This window comes from Hirundo rustica, chromosome 1 (assembly GCF_015227805.2).
Source record: "Hirundo rustica isolate bHirRus1 chromosome 1, bHirRus1.pri.v3, whole genome shotgun sequence".
In the NCBI taxonomy this organism is placed as follows: domain Eukaryota; kingdom Metazoa; phylum Chordata; class Aves; order Passeriformes; family Hirundinidae; genus Hirundo; species Hirundo rustica.
In genome coordinates, this window is record NC_053450.1 from 140,004,766 (window position 1) to 140,031,024 (window position 26,259).

General features: G+C 38.7%; 1 protein-coding gene across 2 annotated transcripts in view; it reads left to right on the forward strand.

The window, feature by feature from the left end:
* The first annotated feature begins 16,359 nt into the window (after positions 1-16,359).
* ACBD5 (acyl-CoA binding domain containing 5) overlaps positions 16,360-26,259 on the forward strand; it is a 29,690-nt gene continuing 19,790 nt past the window's right edge. Inside the window, exons 1-5 of one of the 2 annotated variants that reach the window (XM_040066621.1) lie at positions 16,360-16,508; positions 17,703-17,823; positions 19,284-19,356; positions 23,035-23,146; positions 23,272-23,304. In XM_040066621.1, the coding sequence (XP_039922555.1) occupies positions 16,433-16,508; positions 17,703-17,823; positions 19,284-19,356; positions 23,035-23,146; positions 23,272-23,304 (415 nt within the window). In that variant the 5' untranslated portion in view covers positions 16,360-16,432. The remainder of the gene's footprint in view (positions 16,509-17,702; positions 17,824-19,283; positions 19,357-23,034; positions 23,147-23,271; positions 23,305-26,259) is intronic. The other variant, XM_040066631.2, reaches the window with a different exon arrangement.

Below are 26,259 nucleotides of genomic sequence, written 5' to 3' on the forward strand. Positions count from 1 at the left end.
GCAGTTTCAAGAATGCACAAGATAAGAGTGGCAAAAAATAAATATTTTTCCTGTATTTTGACATGACCTTTCTCCTCTAATATATTTTCGCTTGTGGAGATTTGTCTTCTGTCTCAACCTCGTTTTTCATAAAACTCTCTCCTCTTCATCCCTCCTGCATGCTTATCCTCACTCGTCAGCAGTACTCTTGGTGTCAGCAATCCTCCTTTTCTGTCACCTCTGCTACCCTTTTCTACATCTGTCAGCTCAGTTGTTCTCCTCCTGTATTCCGCTGGATCCCTTGTTCCTTTGGCCCCTTTAATTTTGGTTTTCATTCTTGCATCTTTCTCAGCTCAGCCTCTGGCCATCAGATTGTCTCCTGATTTTTCCTTTCCATTTTCACTGCATCAAGGAATTCCTCTCCACTTTTCCATTCCCAGCTCCCAATCTAGGTCCTTTCTGCTGCTGTCACTTCCATCTGCCCATCACAAGGTAGGATTATCTTCTTAGTCCCTCAAAATACTGCTGAGGCATCCACTGGAACGTGGGAAAAATGGGGGATCTAGACCCTAGTGGTTCAGCCAGACACGTGCAGAACCTCAGACAGCCCATTTCTTTCTCCTAGACCTACCAGGGAAGATGGCTATTGTGTGACAAATGACAAGATTGCTTGCTTCTTACACCACTAACAAATGGAGCTAAACTGTTTTGTATAAAAACATTTTGAGGAAGGGCTGACTTTAGAGCAACCACTTAAAGCAGGAGGTGGGCTTCTGGCAGTAATCCTTTTTATTAGCTTTTTTTTTTTTCATTCTTTTATTTTATGCCTTTGGAAAGGTAATTTAAATATGAAAAGAGCAATCTTATTGCAAGGGGTAGGCATGGAGTGAAAGTCAGCTTTTTGAATAGACACATGCAGGTTTGGCATACTCATTAGAGGGTAGATGGGGATTTCCAGAGTTAATAGCTGTTTGTTGGAGGATGGCAGTCCTTTAAAATGGAAGAATTTCTTTGATATGTATATATGAAATAAAAAATTTCCTGGGAAAGGTTTTTTACCCTACATAGAGCTTCTGGTTGAAAGCAGAGAGAGAGACACCTTGCCCAGGAAAAATTGATATTTGCATAATTACCAGTAAAATGGAATATCACAGGCCCAAACACAAGTCTCCTGTGACTCTAAATTGAAAGCAGGCACTGAAAGGGTAGATGGCCCATATCAGCAGTCTCCTACTTGCTCAGCTCTTTGGAGTGAGCATCCCTAACAGGAAGAAAAACACTGCTTAAGATCTTGAAAAATGGTTTGAAGTCTGAAAATACCTTTAGCACCATTTCTGTTGTGTTTTGCACTGCTTGATAAAGGCTAGGGGGATAGCACAAACAAAAAAGTTCCTGGGAGAATGCACATAGAGCCACCCCAGGCTTAATGAGACTCACTGTCTCAGACATTGTTTGCAGAGCTGTAACTGCTTCCCTGAGAAGCAGAGCCTAAGATGGCTTCGCAAATTCATGCAACACTGCAATCGATGCCTTGAGACCACTGCCTAGTGCTGAGCACAGAGTGAATAAACTCTTGGATTACGTTTACTGCACACAGAACTGAAGTGTCTCTGGTGTTCCTTGGAGCAGCCTCACTCCCTGTGTTTTTCTCTTCTCCATCAGTTCCCAGTCTCCTATGATCCCAGCTAATGGAGAGTTGGTTGTACTATGCTATCACCTAGTTTATCCACACCTCAGAATTGCTTACTTCACACTCTTGGCTATACCTAACTTACCCTATATATACCTAGACTAAAGTATTTCCTATCCTCAGTACTTAGTTTCTGTGTTTTGTACTGTAGATGAATAAAAACCAGAAAAGAGTAAACATCTGTGTTTCAGAGCCAACATTTGAGCTATCTCTGTGGATTTTTTTAACAATTAAAATTATTTATCTAAGTCTATTTTTATTCTTAAAAAAAAAAGAAATGAAAGGCTTACCAAAATGTGCTTAGCATAATGCAAAGCTTTAAAAAAATATATTATTGTGAAGATAATCTGATTGCACAATTGCAGTTTTTCATTGTATTTGAGGAAATCTGAGCATGGATAGGAATTACTTTTATGTTTTTTCTATTTAAAAGATTGGTGTTTTTCTAAGTGCCACTGGGTTTTTTTGATGCAGATTGAAAGCATTCGTATTCTGTACTGATTAATTGGTGTGCCTCTTTTGCATTTAAATATATACTTCATTGAATTGCAGTTTTCCATCACAAAGCAGAAAAGAAAAAATAATTAAATGATAACATCATGCTACTACAGAAGGAGTGCTATTTCCCCAATAAAAATAAATATTTGACAGCAATTTTGCAGTGATGGTATTACCAAGCATAGTATTTGGATGGCAAAATAAGGGACAACATAATAGCTTTTTTTTTCAGCAAGTGAAAACACATTACAGTTCTTGGGTCTGTTCCAGCTCCCAGTGAAACAGTAAAGCTTCAACTGGAAGCAATGCTGAGTCTGTAGGGTGTTTGAAAAGGACCATCTTCAATAGCGCTGAAGGCAAAAGGGATCAGACTGGATGCACAGCAGCCTTCAGATGCAGCTGTATACTAGAAAAGCATCTCCAGACTAAGATAACATTGACATCCTCCTTGGTATTGTCCCAGCTCAAACACAGACTGTGCAGAAATGAGGGTAAAAAGTCATTACACATAGACTGAGGCTATTCTCTGTTGGGAACATTTGAAAATAAATCAGGCCACTTAGTGCAGTCCAACAAAATGTAAAGGATAAGCTTTGGATATTCAAAACAAATGGGGGGTGTGGGGGGGTTTCCTGTTACTTTTCATTACATAACAGGAACAATCTTTTGTGCCTCTGAGACTGATTACATCTCAAGCTTAGTTTAGATATTAATCAATCTCAGCAACCACTTCTTGTTTCCTGTAGCACAATGTGGTAAAAATTGTTCCTTAATTACCACTAATGAAAGTTACCTGCAGTGAAAGTGAAATATATGCCACTGGAAAATAACTTGGTTCAGAGGGCAGCGAATGCAAATACGAACATTCTTAATGATGCACCGGCACAATGAGATGTGAATATGTAAATTACTAATGACAGCTTCCTGCTATGCTCCACTATTTACTGTCACCATTAGCTATGAGTGTTTCAATTTATTTGGTCATAACCATAATAGTTCCACAGGATCTTTCTGGCCACTTTGTTTCCTAAAGGGTTGGGGACTTTTTAAGCAGTTTAATTTAATAAATGCATACTTATTCAGTATAAAAAATATTTCTAAGATTCTTTAAAATAGTTCTGAATGTAAGGTGGATGATTATGTGTGCCATCAATTCTGTTTAAATGTCTGACTCTTCATTCTGTATCTGACACGTTTGTACTTCTCAAAATTTCTTCAATATGTAAGGTAGATCCTATCTAGGTTTTTACATCAATTGAAAGGTGTCTCACAACTAGATATATTTTCTTATATGTGAAGAAAAAAAAAGAAAAAGACTCATGCTGTTCTGTCTGAAAAAGAGATCAAGATGTTTTACATGGAAAATGTATTATAGAGCCCTCACTATACTGTGTGAAATTTGCAGTTGTTTCCTCTTGTAATGCTTTGCTTTTAGTTGCTTATACCTTTCTCAGCCTTAATTTAGCCAAAGTAGCACATACTTCTATTTCAAACTTTATTTTTCCCCCCCAAGGAATTTGTGAGTCAGGAAGAAGAAATGCTTTCTGTAGCATCACTACAAATATTTCAGCCAAGAGGTTACACCCCCAGGGGCTCTCTATTTAGAATGAGGAAGGTAGTTAGCAGAAGGTAGTTTCAGGGTCATACCTCCTGCTCTTCCTGAAAAAACTGAGAACATTTGGTGAATTCCTAAAGTTTTAGAACTAATATATTTGCATACTCTCAATAGAGTTTATATGAACTAGAAGTTATCCACTGAGAAACTGGGCTGTGCTGATAATGTTCCACTGTGCTCTGCAAGGATCAAGGGATTTTCTCTGCACTTTTTTTTTTTTTTTTTGGGGGGGGGGATTGGTTTTTTTAATACAGTATCACTGTGATGGATAATGGTATAGAGGGATTGTGTCTGCTATATCCCCTAGCATCTGGAATGTAACAGGAGGATGAATTCTGGGAGAAGAAATAGTGGAGGCACTTGCAGGGGCCAGATAAAAGGGGCATATACAGTTGTGAAAGGGGAGAAGAAGAAAAGGTAAAGAGGAACAACCATAAGACTGAAGATTGTTCAGCTATGTGGTGTCTGATCATTGCAGAGAACAGGTGAGCTGAGGAAAGCACTAAAAAATATACAAACACTTCCCACACAGGATATAGACTTGGACTCAGGACCTTGTTTTCTCTTGTTTTCTCTTGTTTTCTCACAATAGCAAAAAAATCACAGGAATCTCTGTACTACAGTCCACAATCATTGCCAATTACTCCTGCTATGTAAAGGTCATTTGCTGTAGATCTGAAAAATCAAATCTTGATGTTGGTACTTATGTTGGCCACACACCATACTTAGCAAGTTTAAACAATGTGTCAGACAGTTAATCACCTAGGGAGTGCCATCATCTCTTAAGATCTTATGGACATTATACTTGGTTGGGTATCATCATATAAGCTACTGAAGGGGGCAGTTTCTTTTTATCCTAAAAAAACCAAACTTGTTGAAACAGGCTCACTTTTGAAAACTCCTTTGGTTTCCAGTGAAAGAAAAAAAAAAAACCAAAAACCAACGTTTTGTAAAAATTGTTGGGCTGAATATATTTTCTTAAGTGGCTAAAACATATAATTTTAAATTATTTTTATTGTGTGGCTGAAAGGTTCCTTATCTCATTTCAGAGAATAGAATTCAGTATTCAAATGCTTTCTTGTTCTGCATTAGGAAAAGAGCAGCAAATCTAACACACAGTGCCTCATTCAAAGATGATATGTCTTCATAACCGAAAAAGCCTCATTTCAGTAACCTCTTTAAGTATTATTTACAGTAGCCTCCTGCTATAATAGTCTATTAGAACAATAAAATTGCTATAAAGTGATTTCCATTACAGTTCTGTGATGGATATAAACTACATGAACCTGTAACCCAAGCCTGTAGCTGAGGCTGTTCCGTTGCTGCGGTTCAGTGGGAAGCTGGGAGGAGTTGGCTGAAGCAGCAGTGATCCAGTCCCAACCCTGCCACCTTCCAGCAGGCTCAGTGCTGGCCATCACACACCAGGGTTAGGCTGGAGGCTGGCAGCTGCCAAGCATTCCCTGGGTGCACGGCAGGCAGCTGCATTTTCTGGATCGGAGGATCACTTGTTCTTCCACTTAAGCAATGTTAGTAAGAGTTAGCAAAGACTATGTGAATATTGTGTATTATCAGTGCATAACTGAGATACTAATAGGAGGTTATCCAGTATATATGTTGTATATGGCAGAATTGTCCTCAGCACTTTATATCCAGCTTTTTATACCCTCTAATTTTAAATGTACCTACTAAAAATGGCCTGGAGCTTCCAATCCATCAGCTGCCAGACTGTTCCACAGTCCACTATGGTAGTGGACAACTTGTGCAACGCTAAGGGTGACACTGCCATATAAATTTTCACAGATTTACATAGAAATGTACTTTTCAAAGGTTTAGTGAAGCCACAAGGGAATAATGTATTTATTTATAAGTGCCTAGGGATAAGGGTCATAGCAACAATCTATGTATAATCCATTGCTAGTGCTTATTTACAAAATAGACTGTATAAATTATGCTATTTAATGCATAACCATTTTTGTATAAGAAGTTTTAATCAAATAAAAGTAAATGTCCAGAGAAGGTCAGCAAAGTTGGTGAAAGTGCTGGAGAACAAGTCTTACAAGGAGCAGCTGAGGGAGCTGGGGTTGTTTAGCCTGGAGACAAAGAGGCTCAGGGGAGATCTTGCAACTGTCTACAATGATCTCAAAGGAGGTTGTAGCCAAGCAGGGGTTGGTCTCTTCTCCCAGGTAACGAGTGACAGGATGAGAAAAACTGGCCTCAAGGTGCACCAGGAGATGTTTAGATTGGATATTAGGAAAAAATGTCTTCACTGAAAGGGTGGTTAAGCTTTGAAAAAGGCTGCCCAGGTGGAATCACTGTCCTTAGAAGTGCTGAAAAAACATGTGGATGGAGCACTTCAGTGGGGAACATGGTAATGCTGGGTTAATGGTTGGACTGGATGACATTAGAAGTCTATTGCAACCTTGACAATTTTAGGATTATGAGTAATTTTTATTCATATGCAGTGTAATACCAAAACTATTATATCAGTTTCAAATTCATGCCTTAATTTATGTCAGAAATCTCACAATAGCAGGCTGAATTTTGTGTGTTCCTCCCCCTCCTCCCCTTGCTAGGCAGATTTCTCCTATAATTTGTCTTCTGAATTTGAGTAGGAAAACTTCAAAATAATGATATGTTTTGCCCTCAGCTGGCGTGTATTAGATATTAAGGCAATATACCACTATTTGATAGATCTCATATTTCTTATCCTTTTCTGTGGGTTAGTAGGAAGATATTTAGTCACAAGAGGGTTTATTTTCATTTGGATCAGTAATCTGAAAGCTAAAATCAGGACACAAAAGCAGTAAATCTCTCATTTTAGCTGGAGGGTTGGAATGAATTTCTTCCTTCTCACTATTCCTGATATTTAGAAATCTGGTTTGATATTTGATTATATTACTCAATAATTAATCCAGAATAATTTAGCCCATCTCCTACCACTTAAAGTTATTTGGTTTTGCTCAACCATTTCTCAATATCATGCTTGTAGAAAGGAAAGGACAGAAATTTGAATACTGTAAAACATACTGCCACATCTGTTATACAGGTAGGGCCATGTTACATGATGAAAGAATTCATCCTGTCTGTCTACTTAATGCAGATGTTTAGGACACACCTGACTTTTGTGCAGGGGTGAATGGATAAATGTGTCTACCTCATAAATATCTTGCTCCAGCAGGATAGGAGTACCTGTTACTGTATTTCCACAGTGCTTCAGCTCAACTGTGGGAGCCCAGTTCTTGAGGGCAGTGTAACTAATCCCAGGCACAATCCCAACTGTGCCGTGACCATGGAGGTTTGCTCAGACATCTGCATCCATGCAAGAGTTTTGTGCTGCAATGTTTTTGTGGCCAAGATTTGGCCATCCTCACACTGCCCCACCAGAACAAATCTGTAATAGGGCCTTGGTCAGTACTTTTAAACCATTTGATTTCTGTACTCTGTCTGGAAGAAGGAGAGGAGCATTAAGGAGAGGAGTTTCAGAGGCAGATCAGAGGGCCAGGAGATGGTCACCTCCGCCTCTTGGATGTAGCTAGCAAGGAATGTGTCAATGCAGACTCAATTTGTGGATAGAGGTTTTAAAAATTATTTACTTTATTAAAATGTAATTTGCCTCTCTCAGTTAAAATGGGGCAAAGCTTGAAAATTAGTAATTTGCTCTATTTTGTTTTTCATTCCCAGCCTTGGATTGAAGGGAGAATTCAGTTACACTGCAGGGTGAGTTGACACCCTTGTTCTGGCACCATCCTGCTCTTCTGAATAGTTCCTGATCAGTGAGCTAATCTGATAAATGAAAACATGGTGTGCATTTTAAAGAGCTTTGGTGTGTTAACAAACTGCTCTGAATATGGTGAGCCCCACCAGAAAGCACAGAATTTGAGGCACATGAGAAAGAGATGCAGACCTGAGGAAGTAAAGAATGTTCATTTGGAATGACTGAACAGCCCCCACAGAGATGCTTTCTAGGATGGGCATGACCTTTACTACAACTATTTTAGGTGTGTTTTCTCGAGTCATTTCCAATCACTTTTCAATACCTCTTTTCAATAATGTAAAATATTTGGGGGCGTAACCTGTTTCTTTGTACCTTCGAATTTCCCATTTCAAGACATGTAAGACAGATTAATACTTTCAATATCTGTGGTCAAAAATATAATAATTTTATCATTTCTGGGCATATTTATTATGTTATCATTGATTCCCTATACCAATTATGCCACACATTCTTTAATGAAATATATTACAATTATACTTTGGTGATGCAGATGACAGCATCCAGCAACCATGAAGCTCTTTCACAATGATTTAGAAAATATCCATCTGTGAGTCCTATTGTGGGTGAAAATCTGAGTCAAGAAATAAGGGGAATGACAGGTGGCAGGAGAATAAGCCATAAGGCAGAATTCCTGACATCCAAGGGCTTATAAATGTACATAAGACTTAATTTTATTATTACAAAATCAGTGGGTTGCTCAGGATTTTGAGCTTGAACGTGTGTGTAAGTCAACACAACTGCTATTTTATCTTCAAAAGACTCATGTCTGGGCTGTGGTTGCAGTAGTTTGGTCTTTGATTTCTGAATGTCTCTTGTTCCTTCTTCTGTCCCATGCATGATTTTGGATTTATTTATGCAGAATAAATGTGGTGGGAGTGGGGTCAAAAGGTTTATGCAGCTACATGAGCTACAGCACAACCCACCTAATCCATGGGAGGACCCTGCCTGCAGCACTGCATCCTCTGAGGTCCTGGCTACAGGAAAGACATGGACCTATTAGAGCAGGTCTGGAGGAGGCCACAAAAATTATCAGAGAGAGGGAATAACTCTCCTATAAGGAAAGGCTGAGAGAGTTGGGGTTGTTCAGCCTGGAGAAGAGAAGGCTCCAGGCAGACCTTGTTGTGGCCTTTCAGTACTTAAAAGGGACAAACATTTTATCAGGGCCTGTTGCAATAGGACAAGGGGTAGTTTTTAAACAAAAAAGACGGTAGATTTGGACTAGATACCAGGAAGCCATTTTTTACAGTGAGAGTGGTGAAACATGGGAACAGGTTGCCCAGGGAAATGGTAGCTGCTCCAACCCTGAAAACATTGGAGGTCAGGTTGGATAGGGCTCGGAGCAACCTGACCTAGTTGCAGATGTACCAGCCCATTGCAGTGGGATTGGACAAGATGACATTTAAAGGACTCTTACAACCAAGACTATTCTATGATTCTATGATTTTACCAATAGCTCAGAATGTACTCATCAATTTCATACAGAACATCACTGCTTTGTACTGTCTCATGTATGTACAAATATACATGTATGTAGTTGGTCATTGCACTGTTCCTTCTATTATAAACCACAAATACATTCTCCAAATATTTAACTATTTTAACACTTTTTGAAAAAGAAAGTGAATAAATAGTGTATGCAGTACATTTATCATGACATAGACTCTGGAATAAAGAACACCTCTAATCAAAAGCTTTAATCACAGTGTTTAAAACCCACATTTTTATTTACAATAAAAGGAAAAACAAAGTTATAGTTATCTGCATCTTCTAAAATTAGATCTTCTTTAAATAAGCACATACAGTTTAATCACATCCAAGAATTTTAAATGAGCCAGCAAAGAGTGTTATGGACTGTTAATACTCGTTCTCAGTTTTCAAACATTAGAAAACTTCCAGAGCACTGAAAGAAAGCAAAGGTTGTGCCAATATTGAAAAGAGATATATAGTTATTATAGTCCTATCAACTTACTGTTGATCCCAAATATAGGGCAGAATGACTGACAGGAGATTCCACTAAGAAAAAATTAAAGAAGATTAATTTAATTAATGCAAATCAATAGAACTGTACGGAGAAGTAGACATACTTTCAAGGATAACTCAATATCCTTTTGTGTGAGACTATAAGTTGAATAGATGAATGTGTTGTAGAAATGTATTTATATTCTGTAAAATATCTACATAAAACTTTGAGAAACTACAATTAAAAAATTAAAAATAATTATTTTAGTAGAAAATCATTATGGTGCATATTAAATTTAGAAAAGGCTGATATGGTCGCTTCAAAAGTGGTCATAAAGGGTATATTGATCTTGACTCCTTGTTGGTTAACTCATTTTGATTAGCCTCCAAGAAAACAATAAAATCACTGCTGATAAAATTCCCACAGAGGACAGTGATAAAGACAGAGACAAATAATTAAAAGAACAGACTGACATGACAGAACAATCTGATAAGCTAGCTTCACAAACAGCAGAACAGATTGCAACCCAATCTTGTTCCCACCACTCTGAACAAAATCTTTAAGACTACAGACTTATAACGGGGGTCCTCGACTACAACTAGGGTAAGAGATCCTGTGCTTTGAGGCCTTCACCCACCTTTATATCCAAAAGGGCCAATGAATTCTGGACGTAAGAGTGAGAATACTGAGTTTGGAGAAGGCAACACTCCAGTCTTCTATTGCCTCTTACATTAATACAAGTACCTACTAGCAGTATCAATGATTCACAAAAGATGTTAAAATATTGGGAAGACATAGCAGTGAAAGAATGAATTCACTGGAGTGAAAACATTGTTGAATTCAACTCTAAATAAAAGAAATCCTGGAGCTGCTCGATTTCTATTTATAGAGGTTCGTAGGATTGTTGGAGAACTCTTCAGGAGGATAATAGGGAGTTTAGTAATCTAGTAGACATGGCTGCATAAGGATTAAAACCTGATATTTTTAATATTTTGCATGGCATTTTAATATTATACAGGGCATGTTTAACTGTTCTGTTTCTTTTGCATGGCAAAATATAGAATTAATATTTGATTTCAGGATGTGTTAAAGTAATCTCTATGATGCTGAAGACTTGAGCCCTTATTGAGTATATCTTTGGCTGGAGACTTACAGTGCCTCCCAAAACTGCCCTCTGCCCTCTGTTGGATAACTTGGTGTGACAGATTCCAATGTAACTGTTGTCACAGTGACGAGGCCACCCAGGTCCCCTCTTACTTTAGGGTTGCATTATGTGCCTTTATCTGCAGCAGACCTTTTAAACACTCTTTAGGTGCATTCAAAGACTTCTGTGGATTCAAAGATATTTTTCATTTTGTATAGCTAAATTGTCTCTCTTTCTTGGGTTATTTTTTAAAAGTCAACAGTAATTTACTTAGAAATCTATTCAGCAAGATCTATGATTTTTTTTCTAGTTTTTGGCAAACAAAAACTGACGGCTCTCTTTCCTCATTAACATATCATTTACAGAAGCTTTGATACTAAGTTTCTCATGCTGAACATGTTATAGCGGTCAGAATACTTCAGTGCAAAGAAAAGTAAAAAACCACTTAAGACACTTGATTTCTTCACTTTTCACCCATCCTATTTATTCATACGGTATTTTTCTGCTTTTGAATACTCAATCTGATAATTAATTTTTTGTTTTAAGTGGCAAAACCCATGAGGTTCTGATCTTGGGATGTTGTACATCGTTGTAGTTCACCCATCTACCCCATCTAAGTGAACTGGACAGGCCTTATCACCCCTAAACTGTGAAGCAAGGACAATGCCTTTATTTCAGTTGAACAGAAATGATCTAACACTATAAACTGAAATAGCTCCTGAATGTCAAACTTCTTTCTCAATAAAGCTTCCCAGATAAATTTTGTTAGAAATGTCTTGCTGCAAACGTGATCTGTATATGAGAGTGAAAAATCTGTGGTTCATAAGTGGAAAGTGTCTAGCTGGCACTGCTTTCCACAGAAGTCTGATCTTTACTATGACTGGTACAGCAAAAGAGCTGGGTGCTTATGGGGATTGCAATGAAGTGCGGGTCCTATGCTGAGAAACCAAATTAAACTCAGTCTTAAATCCTTCTGAGAGCTTGTTGGAGGACTCACTCCAGTAATTCAGCAATCTGTTGAATTAGGTTATTGAAACCCATTGACCAAAACCACGGTGGTATATTTTCTGTCTGTATAAATATCCACAATGATAAACACAGGCCTGAAAATACTTGTGATGCTTGCCAGTTATATTCCAGGCTCTGCACACTGGTAAATGTGTTTCATGAAAAATGGCATTAAATTCATCAAATTTTCACGAAGTAGTTTTTCAGACTTGCTAGAAAGAATAATAAAATTCTTTTGATAGAATTTTAAAAGGACATGCATAAAGTTCCCTTTCCAGATACTGAAAAGAAAATATCACAAGAACCGTCTGGCTATAAATATGCCATTGCATAAGCACATTAATATGATACAGTCACAGTATTTTGTTTGCTATTCCCAAGAGGCAAATTACACAGGGATAGGCTGCTAAAACTTTAGCAGCAGTAGCTGAGAAGACAAGAAGCACAAATGTCAAAACAGGAAAAATATACCAGACACAGTTCAATTTTTCAGAGTCAAATTCTTACTCATTTGCATTATGAAAATGCATATAAATACGTAAAACCATATATATTCCCAAATCATTCAAATTATTCCAAATTTGTACCACTCTAAATGACAGCACAGTTCAACCTCCAGAAATTGTGTATTCTACCGAAGGGAAAGGATTAAGTTTTTATCGTCTTCTGATGTTTATAATAAGACACAGTTTGTCATTGCTGCAAGATGAAACTACATACTTTTCAAAGCTCTGTTTATGGCTCTGTAAGGGAACAGGATTTTTAGAATGTTCTTTCTAGAATATGCAAAATCTGAACAATTCTCATAACTATCTGCTGGCTCTACAAGAATAATACCTTGAGGCAGTAAGGAAAACTGAACTTTATTAAAAATTTCATCAAAGAGATGAATAGTAGGCTTGGAGGAAAAAAAAAAAAGGAAGAGGAGCTTAAGGCACAATATGGCATTGCATTACGCTTTAGAACCTACAAAGATATAAACCTGTAAAGGGTTTTGACTTCATAAGTTCTGTATACTTCAATGCAAAGTCAAATGCTGCTGAATGTCTTTAGAAGTATGATCATATTTTGTTCTTCAAAGAGCATTTTATGAAACAGATCTAAGCTTATACTCTTGTTACTCCATCTACTTTTCTGAAATATGTGTGAAGTGGGGGAACATGGTGGAAAACAAAAACACAGGTTGAAATATTGATCACTGAAAGACATGAGATACCTGAATTGAATAGCTCAAAAGAGATTTGAAATGGGATCTGTTACCTTCAATGCCTTTTGACAGGGAGGAGGCTAATCCTTAGGCAAAGAAGCTGCCACTAATAATAGCTAAAAATAATTCCATTACTTAATCCCCAACTGTGAAATGATGGGTATTTCTAGCTGAGTTATTAAGGGGTGTAACTGAACCTCACAAGGAAACTTCTATCCCCAAAAGCATTTTTGTTTGTGTCAAACTAGTCCTTTGCCCAAAAGGCTTTTCCTGAGGAACTGGGATTGGCCTACATAAGTGAACAAATTTCAGCTGCTGTTTTTGCCATATTCATGATAAGCAAATAGTTCTATTTCTCCAGAGCTGTTGGTTTTGACACAAATATCCTTCATGAGTTCATTAAAAAATCCTCTAAGTAAATGCTATTTGAAATATCAGCCTTTCTACTGTAAACAGTGTAGAAAGTTGCTCCTTACAAAAAACTCTTCCCTTCTTAGACAACATCTTTCTATTCTTCATCAGCATGTAGATTTGGCTGAGAAATTGTAATGCTAATTTAGTTCTTCATAATTATGACTATTAGGTTTTAAATAATTCATTTTTCCTCCCCGCTGGATTATATACTTCAAAAAGTAAGCCTTGCTAAAATTACATGCTCTTGGATCTGGTAGCTTACAGACTTGCTCATAATGCATATGAGACTATGGTCCACTTTCTTGAGAGCCATTTTTAAAGAATTCTATAAAATACACTGCTGTGATTCAAACCCTTGAGGGAGCAATAGGCATAATTGGTTCCAGTTTCAGCTTTTCACTTGCATAATTTAAGTGACTCCTTTGTCCCTCAAGTAAAATGAAGGTGCTCTTCTAGCTGAGCTGGGGTATAGCTCAGCGCTGGAAGCAACTGCTAGAAAACTAATGCAGTAGGATACAAATGAAAATGATACGAAGGGGGACACGGCACAAAATGAGGATTGCGAGGTAGGTCCATACATCAGACTTTGAGAGACTTTGATAGTGTGTGGCATAACTGCACTGAACTCAATAACCAAGCCTAATGCATCTGTGAAGGATGGGTCCGAGGATACATTCAAAATCATGCTTGTATGCCTTTTCTTCAGAGATCCCCTGAATGTTTTCTTTCAGCAGCCACAACAACATGCTTCCGTACAAGATTTGATGTGTCTCAATGCTGCCAGGAGTGCCTCACATTAGTGATTCAGAGGCTCTTCATAAGTAGTTAATGAAACACCAAGTGAAGAGGAGTGTGAGGACGGCAAATCACCCAGACATGTCAAGTGTCATGCATTGCACCCACTGCCAAATCACGCTGGTAGCAGAGCGCCATGGTCTCTCTTCTCTTGTATCCCAACTGATGGGCATCATTGATCACTCCTTCTGTCACAGTTCCCAAACTTTGGCTTCTCGTACATTGGGTCATTAAAAAAATAAGAGCAAGTCATACTTAAAATTACTTGGGAAATTGCTCTTGTGGAACAATAGAAACACAGCCCAGTTTAACACATACATCATAATTAGATTTTGCAAGCATGTAATATAATTTTGTTCCCTAAAGAATGGAGCCTAGGTCCTCCATGAGATAAAGCTGCAGATCCATTCCTGGCTGTGAGAGATGAGAGGGTCTCCTTTATTACCTGTACTCCACATTTAATTATTGTTAACTCTTCATGGAAGTCACAGCACTGAGAAGGCAAAATATAAACATAAACACTTATATTAACAATGCTAATTAGTATTAAATATGATCATTAGAATTAACTAGACATTTGTGATGTGTTCTCACAAAATGTTTGTCAGTGCTCAAAAATTGCCTCTCATTTATTATTTCATGCTTGTGTCAGAGCATGATGATACTGATTATTTTGGGTTACTTCAATTACCTCATTCTGGATCTGCAGATCTTAACACCCTCACACACCTTCAGTTCAAAGAGGGCAGCTTCTGTTTCTGCACACAGCCATTAAATAGGTTGTCATTTGCATCTCTTCTAAAGCCTACTTCCAGTGAAAGTCTGGGAACTTTCATTACAAAAATGCAGACTGCATTTGTCTTAAATCAATTAAAAGGCAAACATTATAGATTGTCTTGGATAAGCAGAACTTACAAATCAGCTGGCTTCACAAAAGGCTCCTAATTTTTGTATTACTTTTGAAATTAACTCCTTGCATGCTCAAAGAATATAGAGACCCATTTATCTTCAAAAAGCACTTCCTTTTAATCTGAGCTTCTGTCATTCCTACCTTCATGGATAAAAAAAAAGATGATAGCTCTTAGTATGAAGCTCATAAGTACTTTAGAAATCTAGCACTCAAAATGAAAAATGCAGAGAAATTATTCTGTAACAGTCAGGAGTGGAGCAGTGCTCATAACATGGGTTCATCATTTGCCCAGTGTGGGGAATCCTATCTGAACACCTCTGGAAGTGTCAGCTTCTCTCCAGCAAATCTCTCCCCAGGCCAGCTGGCTGTTGACCTTCTGGAATGTACTAGCTCAGCAGAGCTGGGGCTGATCTGCTCTAATTCCCTCTCTCTGGAGCTTTTCTTTCCCACCAGAGGGCATACACTATGAGCACACAACTGCCTTCAGAGGAATTTAAAATACATATTGTGTACTACATAAATGAACTTATTTGAATGCCAAGTTTTTGTGCTCAAGTCCATTCAAGGGGGCTGTTAATTCATCCCATTGCTCACTGGGTAAATTATTCCATTTGCTACAAAAACAGTTGGCTTAGCGTACTTTCGTTTGACTTTGCAGAGTGCTGGATGCGCAGCGCTTTTGAATAAGGCCATTCATTTATTTAGCTACCCAGCTAACTGGTAGTACAGGGCTGGTATTCACCCACATCTCTGGATACCATGGAAGTAGTTTCTCCCTGGGTTCTAGGCATGCCTAGAATTTTAATGTAAATAGGAGTCATTAAAACCATTCCAAAAAATGTGTCTACAGTGGTAATTTAGATGAATCGTGTGGGACTAGGTGAGGGTATGATTATGACTGTGAGGAGGGGACGCAGCAGCACAGCAGGCTGCAAAGGTGGTAGATGTCCTGAAGATAACGGAGGTCCGTAAAACGGGTGGATTATGGCACGTTTTGAAATTTTCATTTTCCTGTATTGTAGCAATACAAGGAGAGGGGAGAGAGGGTAGGAAGAGGAAGGAGAGAGAAAGAAACTACGTTTCCCGGCGTGCCCCCGCGGCCCCGGGCGGTGCGGGAGGAGGGAAGGGCAGGGAGCCGCTGTGGGAGACGTAACATGGGCGCCTGAGGCCGGGGCGGAGGTCGGGGTGGGCTGAGCGCGGGGCCGGGCGGAGGTGTGAGGTGAGGCCGGTCCGAAGTGCCGGCTGGGCTGTGCCGGCCCCGCCGGTAGGGGAGGGCTCGGGGCGGGGGCCGAGGCCGCGGCCGGGGCTGGGTACGGCCCGGCACCTCCCGGCACCGCTCCCGTGCAGGCGGCTGCGGCGGGGGCGCTGAGCTGAGCCGAGCCTGCCCCGCCGGACGCGGCCCGGCAGCCGAGCAGGAGGCGGCGAGGGGCCGGGGCCATGGCCGAGACCGGCTCTCTGCACGCTACCAGGTTCGAGGCGGCCGTGAAGGTGATCCAGAGCCTGCCCAAAAATGGTGAGTGCGGCGGGGGGGTCCGGCGGCAGCGGCGCCATCGGAGCCGGGCGGGCGCCGGAGCGGGCAGGGCTCGGCGGGCGGCGGGGTTCGGCCGCGGGGGATCAGGGCGGCGGGGCCGCCCCGGCGGCGGCTGGAGAACCGCTGGAAGCTCGGCATTAGTGCTGCTCCCTGCCTCTCGGGGCAAGCGCCGGCTCGAGGGCCTTCCGAGCCCCGCCGGGAGCTCCTCAGTCGGGAGCTTGGACCAGGGGATCATCTGTCACCTCCCCGCGATTTCAGCCTCCCTGAAATCCTGAAGTTACTTAAACAAAGCTGTTACTGTGAGTTCCCCTCTGCTTGAAAGAGTTAACAGAAATGGAAAAAGGAAAAAAAAAAAAAAAACAAACCAAAACAAAAAAACACCCCAGAACGTATCTTTTTGATAAGAGTTATGATAATGGTTTATAAAAATATTTGTTTATTACATACATCATTAATTCTGGTGTAAAGTAAAATCGGATGTTTTTGAGGTTCTGAGGTAAAGGTCACTCTAAATTTCTAACTACTAGAATCCAGCCTCAAGCTACTTGATTTAATGGATTGGTTATGAATCTTCCCTGCCAGCTGTTAGAGTTTTATATTTACATTTTTAACCTCTACAAAAGTGTGTTCCACAAAAGAAGAAGAGAAAAACAAATCGGGAGGTATGGTGAAACTGTTACCGAAAGTGTTGTCAAACACCTAAAGTAAACAAAAACACTGCAGATAGCTGTGTTTTGGGTTGTATTGGTTTGGTTTCGTTACTTTTTGAGTTCTGGAGAATCTCAGTAAGTTACCATTCGTTAACAGTAAAGTGATTTGCAAGATGCTTTTTTTACTGAGAGCTAAACCTGTCCCTTTAAACTGAGTGAAAGGACATCAACTTTATGTTACTTATTACCTTTTTTTATTCGAATAGTTGAGTCAGACCTTAACAGTAGTAAAGGTTATAGTCCTTTAAACTCCATCTGAAACTTGCTGTTTGTACAGCAAATATTTTCAGTGTTGCTGGTTCTCGGTAGATGGGGTGAAGATGTTCTCTGTTGACTTATATTGTAGTGCTGTGAGTCAGGCTGTAACAGGCTGCAGGCCTGTTTTCTCACAGAACCATTAAGCTTGTAAAATACTCACTAATATTCTTGATGTCAATTTAATTGTATTTTAAAATGCTTTCACTAGGTTCATTCCAGCCAACGAATGAAATGATGCTCAAGTTCTATAGCTTTTATAAGCAAGCAACCCAAGGACCCTGTAACATTCCTCGACCTGGATTTTGGGATCCAATTGGTAGATACAAATGGTAACTTTTCATGAGTTGTTTTGGGGATTTTTATTTTATTTTTTTTTTTATGCTTGGAGATGTTTAGAAGAGTAGCACTTGGAAAAAGAAAGTCTCTACACTTCTTTTTTCCCCTAATAAAAAGAATATTTACAACCTTTGATTCTTGAATTAGTTTTCTGTTGTATTCCAACTTTCTAACTCAGATAATTTATAACTTCTCAGAGCTGCAGGTGGAAATGTTCCCTTGGATTATGCAGGTGGGCAGGTTTTTCTTGGGCAACCACCGTAGTGGTACCTCTGCAATGTTTATCCCATGTTGTAAAATGAAGGTTCAGGTGCTCTGAAGAATGAGTGATGTATATGAGTGTTTGGAGTTCTTCCTTCTTGAGTTTTCATGTGTGATTTGAACCTGAAGTAAATAAGTGTTCACTGGCAACCACTAATACAGCTTTGAGCTCTTGGTGGGGAGGTTGGGTTTATGTCTTTCTGGTTTGTCTGCTCAGTGGCAGGGCTTCCCACTATCTATGTTTGCTTTGGCCTGGGAAGACTTCTGATTCACCAAATTGCTAAGTTCACTTTGAAAAGCCAATGTGAATGTTTTGCTTATAATATTTTAATGATGATTTGTCCTGAATAACAAATATTATTGCTGTCTCTGTGGTCATGGTGGTCTTGGGAATCTGTGAAATGATTCCTATGACTTTTTTTTTTCCTCCTCCCTTCCTCCTCAGCCTCCCCAAGCCAGAGTGCAGGGCATAGACTAGGGCAGTGTGCTTTCATCCACCTGGTTGGTTATAGCTGCAGTGTGAGCCACCAGCCTTGGTGGTTTTCTGTGAGCGGGACAAATACTCTTAAATGTCAAATCATGTACAAGACTGAGGAAATGTTTTATTGCAGTCTGTGTTCTGACAGATTCCTTGCGCAATACTGATAAATTTGGTTAGAGTTTTATGTCTTGCAGAGTTGCAGAAGGGAAGATTTTATTTAGGACATCAGTAGCTGCTGTGGTAACTATTTGCCTGCTAGGCTGATGTGTCTTTCCCCAGTTGCTAAACTCAAAAAGGACAGATTTTTCTTGTAGCTTGTTCTACCTCAGTGACAGCTGTTTGTAAGCGCTGGCTGAAGTATCTGGGACTGTTTGTTTTATGCAGCAGAGGATCTTAAACTCACCTTAGTCAAAATGGTAATGTGTGTGTCTCGTATCTGGGCTTATTTACAACTTACTGGGTACAAATTCATGTGTAGTCAATGAGGAACCCTTCAGCCCCCAGTCTGTTCAGTTTGTCGCTTCTTCTTCCACGGTGGGATTATCCTAGGAAATTATATATTTGGACTTTAAAAATAATTTGAATCATTCTTGCATTTTGATTGTATCAGAGAAACTTTGGACATTACATAACTGACCTAGTTAAGGCCAAGTTGAAAAAAATCCAGTATGCTGTGAAGATACTGAAGGTATATGTGACTTTCTTTCCTAGGGATGCTTGGAGTGCCTTGGGAAACATGTCCAAAGAAGAAGCCATGATAGCCTATGTTGATGAAATGAAAAAGGTATGCTTACTAATGAAGGTATTTTCTAGAACAAATGTTCCAGAAATAGAGGAATGTGAGGTGGGTCTTGCTGGATACCCCTGCCGAAGCTCCAAATGAGTTATCCCCTATGTAAACTGTTACATTTCAGTACTATTGTTTGTCCTGTGGGGGGAAGAAAATTACAAAGTTCCTTCAAAAGCTACAAAATTTGTGGTGTTTTCAGAGAAAACATGAGGGCTCTAGCTGATAGGAAGCTTAAATGACAGAGCTAAAGAAAGTGAAATGTTGAAGTCATGGTAAAGGGGGCATTAAAGAAAAAAAAAATGGTGCTGCACACTGCCTCAGTTCTTAGAGCTAAGAGAGGCAAGTGATCCTTATCCTGGAAAAGAGACAAAAACAACTATCAGAAGGACTTTAGGAGAAAAGGTCTCACTCTCATGACTGGAGACATTATTATAATCAAATATGTAAACTTAATAATTTCTGATTTTTCAGGAAGAACTCAGCAACCTGAATTTTCTGTAATTCTCACAAAAATATTCCCTGAATATTATAGTTGCAGTGAAGCTATTAACATTGAGTAATGTGTTCTGTTTGCAAATAGATGTGTAACTTGTAAACAGTCAGTTACCATATTAAGCAGGAATTGCATTATTAACTAAACAGAGTTAAAAGTTTCATGTCTTTTCTTAACTAACCCTTTTCACTGCAGTCTTTTCACTGAAACTTCAAGGTTTTAAAAGATGACTTTTCCAGTTTAAAGATTATTTGCCGACAATCTGAATAAAAGTATAATTGTAATTTATTATAATGAGGTTTGAGTCAAGGGGAAAAAAAGTCCTACTTCAAATACACTTGCTTTTTTTAGGACACTATCTTGACATCAAACTCTGAATCTGTTTAATGAGTGATACAACAAAAATTTTTACTAGGCAAGGAGCTGGAGTCTCATTTGCTGTTCTTTTTCCTGTCTGTAGTTTTGGTAATTTAGTTCCTGCTGCTATTACTATGTCTGCTCTAAAACAAAAAATAGCAGCTCCAGAAAATACAGAAGGCCAAATACTGTTCGTTTGATTTAAAATCCCACTAAGTTTTAATAATTCCTTTGAATGCGTGCCACAAGGTTTAGTGCTTCATTTCAAATCTTATATTCGATATATGTTGATATTTCAGTAGATTACCTTATGGGTTTTTTTCAGTGCAGTAACTGGTTTGGACAGGACACTAAAAACAAGTGGAACTGCAAAGTTTGTTCTAAAAGAACTCTAGTAAGCCTCCTGTGAGGAAGTCTGCTTCCTTGGCCGGAATGAACCACAAATATTCTGCTTCTGTGCAGATTACATGTAGGGATTGGAGAGCAAATGACTTCCTGCCTTGCGCAGCTTTGAAACTGGGGAATCTGTTTACCTTGCTTTGGTGCTGTTTCAGCTCTCACATTTGGAGTACCAGCTTCAGCTTTTCCATCCCAATTGATTCTACTTGCAATGTCAATGGAAGTGCATTTCGAATGGATCCACTGGGTGGTTCTGTCAGCACGCATTGCACTAATCCTTGTGCACTTACTGTGGGCAGTCTGCTGTTGCTGTGTAGGGATTCATGTCTGAGGGGGCAACAACCCACTCGTATGCTCGTATCCCAGGACTGTGTTTAGGAGTGTATAGGATTGCTATATTCCCCTAGCCCTGGGGCATTCCCTGGCATTTGCACGTTGTGTTTGGCCTATACACGCATCAGATGACCCTGCGACAAAGTTCCAAATTTGTTTGGGGTTTCTTTTCCCCTCTTTAATGTGGTAACCTTTAAAATCACAGTTTAGAAATGTGTCTGGGTGAGGTTTCGATATGCTGGTGAGAGATGACCAAATGTCTTATTTTTAGTTAAAATAAACAAAATGTACCCAAGGTTAGATTCAAGATTAGTTTGTTCCAGGTAGTAGTTCTGAAATTTATTTTGCAATGCTGTTCAAACTAATTTGTTTACATTTCAGATATATTGTTTTGTTATGTATTACAAATAAGTGATATCTTAGCGTGAAGTGTTAACGCTACATGGTGTTTCTAATTTAAAACATGAGTATATATGAATTGTGTGATATCCAAGGAAAACAGTAAATCAGGATGCGTAATAACTTATTTTTCACTTTCAAATTTTGAGACTGCTTATTAAGCCTAGTGCCTATAATAAGCAAGCAGTTACTTTTGTTGGTGGAAGTATCTTCTCTTTTTGTGCTCACCTAAAAGCTAGCAGTTAGGAGAAGTTCTAAGAATTGCTGTAAGTAGCACAGAATATATTGAGGTCTGTTTAGAATGCATGAAGAGCAGTAATGTGCAGACATCATAGAAATGCATGTGTGAAACCATTTACAGAGCTGACTATAGAAATAAATACATAACAAATACAAGCCTTATTCTAGAGTAGGGTTCTTGTTTCTCTCAATGATATTGAACTAAAAGAATCAGCAATCACAAAACTGTTCAATCTCTGTTTCATATCCAGCTCTGTGTATCTGAGTATTTCTCCCTAACAAAGACAGAATGAATTACGTACACTGAACAGATCAGAGAAGTGGCAATGAAACTGCAGGTCAATAGAATTGTTGTCTCTTGGTATCCTTGGCTGGTTTGCAAGTGTTGACTTGCTCAGTGTTAGCCTGCCTGGAGCTCCTGCTCTGTGCAATAATGCTGCAGCTTTTGCTCCTACTGCTTGCTGGTGTGCTTGGTGCCTTTGAGCAGCATGTTCTGTGGCAGCGTGTGCCTTCATCTGTTGCTTTCTTGATGCCCTTCAGGAGGAGGAGGTGCACTGTAGCTGTTAGTTTGCTTCAGTCTGTGTTTTTACCTATAACTGTTGCCACTTTTAAAATATGGTAACTAAAAAAATAGAGGCATGAAAAAGAAACAAAGCTATTGGCAAATGCTGTTTGAAAGGACTTAAACTAGAACAAGACAATAATGCCATGTGCCTTTAAAATAGTATCCAACTGCTGAATCTCTTCTGTTTAATTTATTTTAGATTTAAGATTTTGTATTCCCATCATATGATCAAAGATATTGTTTTTGTAACTTAAAATGAAAATAAGCTCCAAATGACTTCAAGAGCAGAACTTGGTTCTGTTTTTTTCATCTTTTAAGTGGGTCATTGTGCTCTCAGTTTTGCTGTATTGTGTCCTTTTTTAATGTTCGGCCTTAGAAGGACCTAGTAGAGCACTTCTGGTCTGCTCCTTAGATTCCATTGAAGGTGGTAGGGTTTGACAGTACGAAGAATCCTCTAAGACAAAAAAAGTATTTCCATTTTATTTTCTTTGTGGAAAGACTTGTCTGTAAAGTAATTATACTGGCTAACGGCAGCCTGTTGAACTTTGAGATGGTTTAGTTTGAAATTGCAGAAATAATGGATTACAAGGTCTACTAATAAATACTGTGTCAAGGCTGGGTTTTACTGTTGGCAAATGCATTAGCTCTCTCATCCTCGCCTGAAAAAATTGAATATAATTATAAGATTCTTGTTCAATAACTTAGTTTTATGTTTTTTCCCTGTAATGAAAAAAAAGTTTAAAAAAATCAGAATAACAAGGTTAGAGACTTAGTGAAATGTTACTGAGTTTTACAATGACCAGCAATTTCTAAAATCAGTTGAAATGAATGACTGAATCATTGAAATGCTGTTTCATAAGATGCTTTATGTTTTGGACTTGTGCAGATTCTTGAGAGTATGCCAATGACGGACAAAGTTGAAGAGTTACTACAAGTAATAGGCCCATTCTATGAAATAGTAGAAGATAAAAAGAACAGAGGATCTGACCTAACATCAGGTTCGGACAAATAACTTTCTTTGTACTAATAATCATAACTCAGTGGTTTTGGTGGCTTGTTTTCTGTAAATTATTTAAAAGCTAAATGTTGCATCTCTCTGTTCATTCTCTTTACCATATGGCAGTTCGAATGGATAAAGTCTCTAAGTATTTGGAAGGTAGGAATAATAAATTACGTGTAAATCCATCATTTCCATTGTTTTGGTGCTGTAGGAACTTCCTGCTAACACTTTTGACTTCTGGGCTTGCCACCTCATTAGACTGGGCTTTGTTTTATTTTACTTTTGAGGTGATTAGGCCCAGAAAGCTGCATATTTACTCCTTGTCGACAGGCTTTTTGAGCTGTTGAAGGAAGCCTGAAGAGAGTATTTAAAACAAAACAACTCTCCCAACCAAATCTAGTTTGTGCCTTTCCATTAGGAAAATGAACAAGTAATGTGTTCTGATACATTCTGATGTAGATGTGGATTGTCAAACTGAGTACAGTTCTGGTAATCCAGCTCTATTCTCCAATATAAAATGAAAAAAAAAAAAATTAACAATCAAACCTCATGCTTTTTAAATCATGGCTTCTCTAATACATACATGTTTTCTGAGGCTCAAGGATATATTTAAACATTTTAAATTACTGGCAGGTGGCAAACCTAGTGGTGTCACAGCTGCGTAAAAATCAGTGTGTTGATTTTTTTTTTTAGCAATACCATTGTGAGAATGTTTTGATCATACCAGTTATTATGTTACAGGTAATGTGTTCATAAGGCTGTTGTATAACTTTTACAGGTGTTTAAATCTGGCTTAAAATGACATTTGAAAACTGAAATGCAACAGGGCAAAACTTGAAACTGTTTTTAAAAACCAAATCCATTGCACAAATAAATTGGTTAATGTCTTTAAGAAGTATGAGTCAACTGGTTAAGTTGCCTTTTGTACTTGGCTTTTTTCCCCCTACCTTAAAGGAATGTGGTTTTTATTATTAAGCCTCAGAGAAACAGAAATAATTTTTCATTGTTTTTGGGGAAAAGTAGTGGTAGAAGTTTTTGCATGGCCATTTTGAAAGTGGGTGTGACTTTTTTCGCAACTGAAGTTGTGTATACTTCATGTGTGGGATGCAATTGGTTTGCCTGACAGCTGGATTGATGGGCAGGTATCAGTAGATTCAGGTCAGTGATCTGTGTAATAAGGATTTACTTAGACTTGGTGTCTGTGGCACAATGCCAGAAGCCAGTTCTTTTAAAAATGACTTGCATAGATACACAGAGAATCATCAAAGTTAAACTGTACCTGTTTCCATAACAAATCTAGCATACTTGTTTTTTAAAGAGGCAGTTTAAATATAAGGCAGGGTAAGTTAAACAGAATAGAAGACTTCAGCTTTACCTTCTTCTGTCATTGTTGCAATAATTCTGGTGATATGTCATCATTCATACCACTTACAGGTGGCACATCTGATTATGCAACAATGAATTAGGACAGAATTTTCACAAAATACCTTGTATGTTACAACTTTACCATTGCATTTAAGGTTTTGAAGCCCTTTCTTTGGTGCTCTAAGCACTTCTCTGATCAAAAGTTAAGCTGGGAATAATTGTTGTTTACAGTGCAGATATCAAAACATTTCACAGAAGTGTAGAAGCATGATTGCCTTCAGTCTTTCAGATACACATTAAATAGAATAGGACCAATGTGCCCAAGTCTCTGTCTGAGATGATGTAGACACTGGTGACAATACTGTTAAAAATTGACACGCGGTTACATTTTGATTGTATGAGTTTATCCGGTCTTGTTTCTTTCCTCACCCCAAGTGTCTACAGTCTGTAAATTCTGTTGTGGAAAGTATGTCTTTCTTGGGCAGACAGTTGGTATGTTCTGAAAACTGGGACCCTTCTCTTGACTGCCTTGCTTCATATTGTACTCTCCTGGTCCATTCTGTTTTGAGTTTGCCTTCCATTCGTCCATCAAACTTTAATCTGTATGCAGATCATTATCTAATCATGTAAGAATTGCGTGCCACTGCCTCAAAATGAACAGTTTCTTGAATTAGTGGAAGAGAATTGTCTGTAAGCTCAGTGTACATCAGTTATGGCTTGTGTATTTTCTTTAGCAGATTGGCCTCTACAGAAAAGTATAGCCCTTTATAACTGCATCTCTAGTCTTCGTAGTTTCTTTGAAAATGTTAAATACAAACCATTGAAATACTGCCTTTCTGAATCAATAGAGCCTGTGAGTCCTTAATAAAGAACACAGAAGTCTGACATGCTAGCATTGAAATAAATTACTTGTAACATCTACTGGAAAACGAGGACATACCTACTGGATCCGTGGGTTACGAACATCCAGACTTGAATGTGTTGGTAACGAAAGAAAAATAGAAAATTCACTCCAATAGGCTGAGCAAATCTAAGAGTTGTTTTGAAAGCATGTAAGTTTTTTGAAAGGTCACCCTGCAGCTGAGTGAAACACTTCTCTGGAAAGCTGTGTCAGTAATCTCTGACAGGTATGAAGTGCTTCTTTATAGACAAAGTCACTGACATATTATTTTGGGGTATATGAAATACTTGACATCAAAGAAGAAAGTGGGCTCTTAGATGAAAGCACTGCAGAAGGGAAGAGGTAACTCTTGCAGCTTTATAGAAAGACTCTTGTTTGTAGCTGCTGGAAGAGTAGAGGGACGCATAAGGTGGATGGGTGCTTTAGAAGAGCAGCATTTTAACGTTTTTGCACTTGCTAGTAAATGCACAAGAAATCTGATGCCTAAGTCAATGTTAAAAAGGCAAAGAAGCTTCAAAAAACCATTGCTCAGTAAATGTGAATTTTTTAGGATGGGCATTCAAGCTTTCTTGTTGTGTAATAGCTGAAGAAGCTAAAGGTGGGCTAGGATTGGCACCCTAGTGATCTGATACAGGGTGGAAAATACTGGGAGTTTCAGAACCAGTCATCCTTCAGAATCTTACCCTGAGAATGTTTATGAATGTTTTATTTTTTTGAAATGAGAGTAAATCCAAAGGGGGGCAAGGAAATCCCTATCTGACAGGCTCCCACTCTAAGTTAAGGTATCTGAACAACTAAGCAAAGTATCTGGAAATTGTTTCCAAGTTGTTAAGTAGAATTTTTCT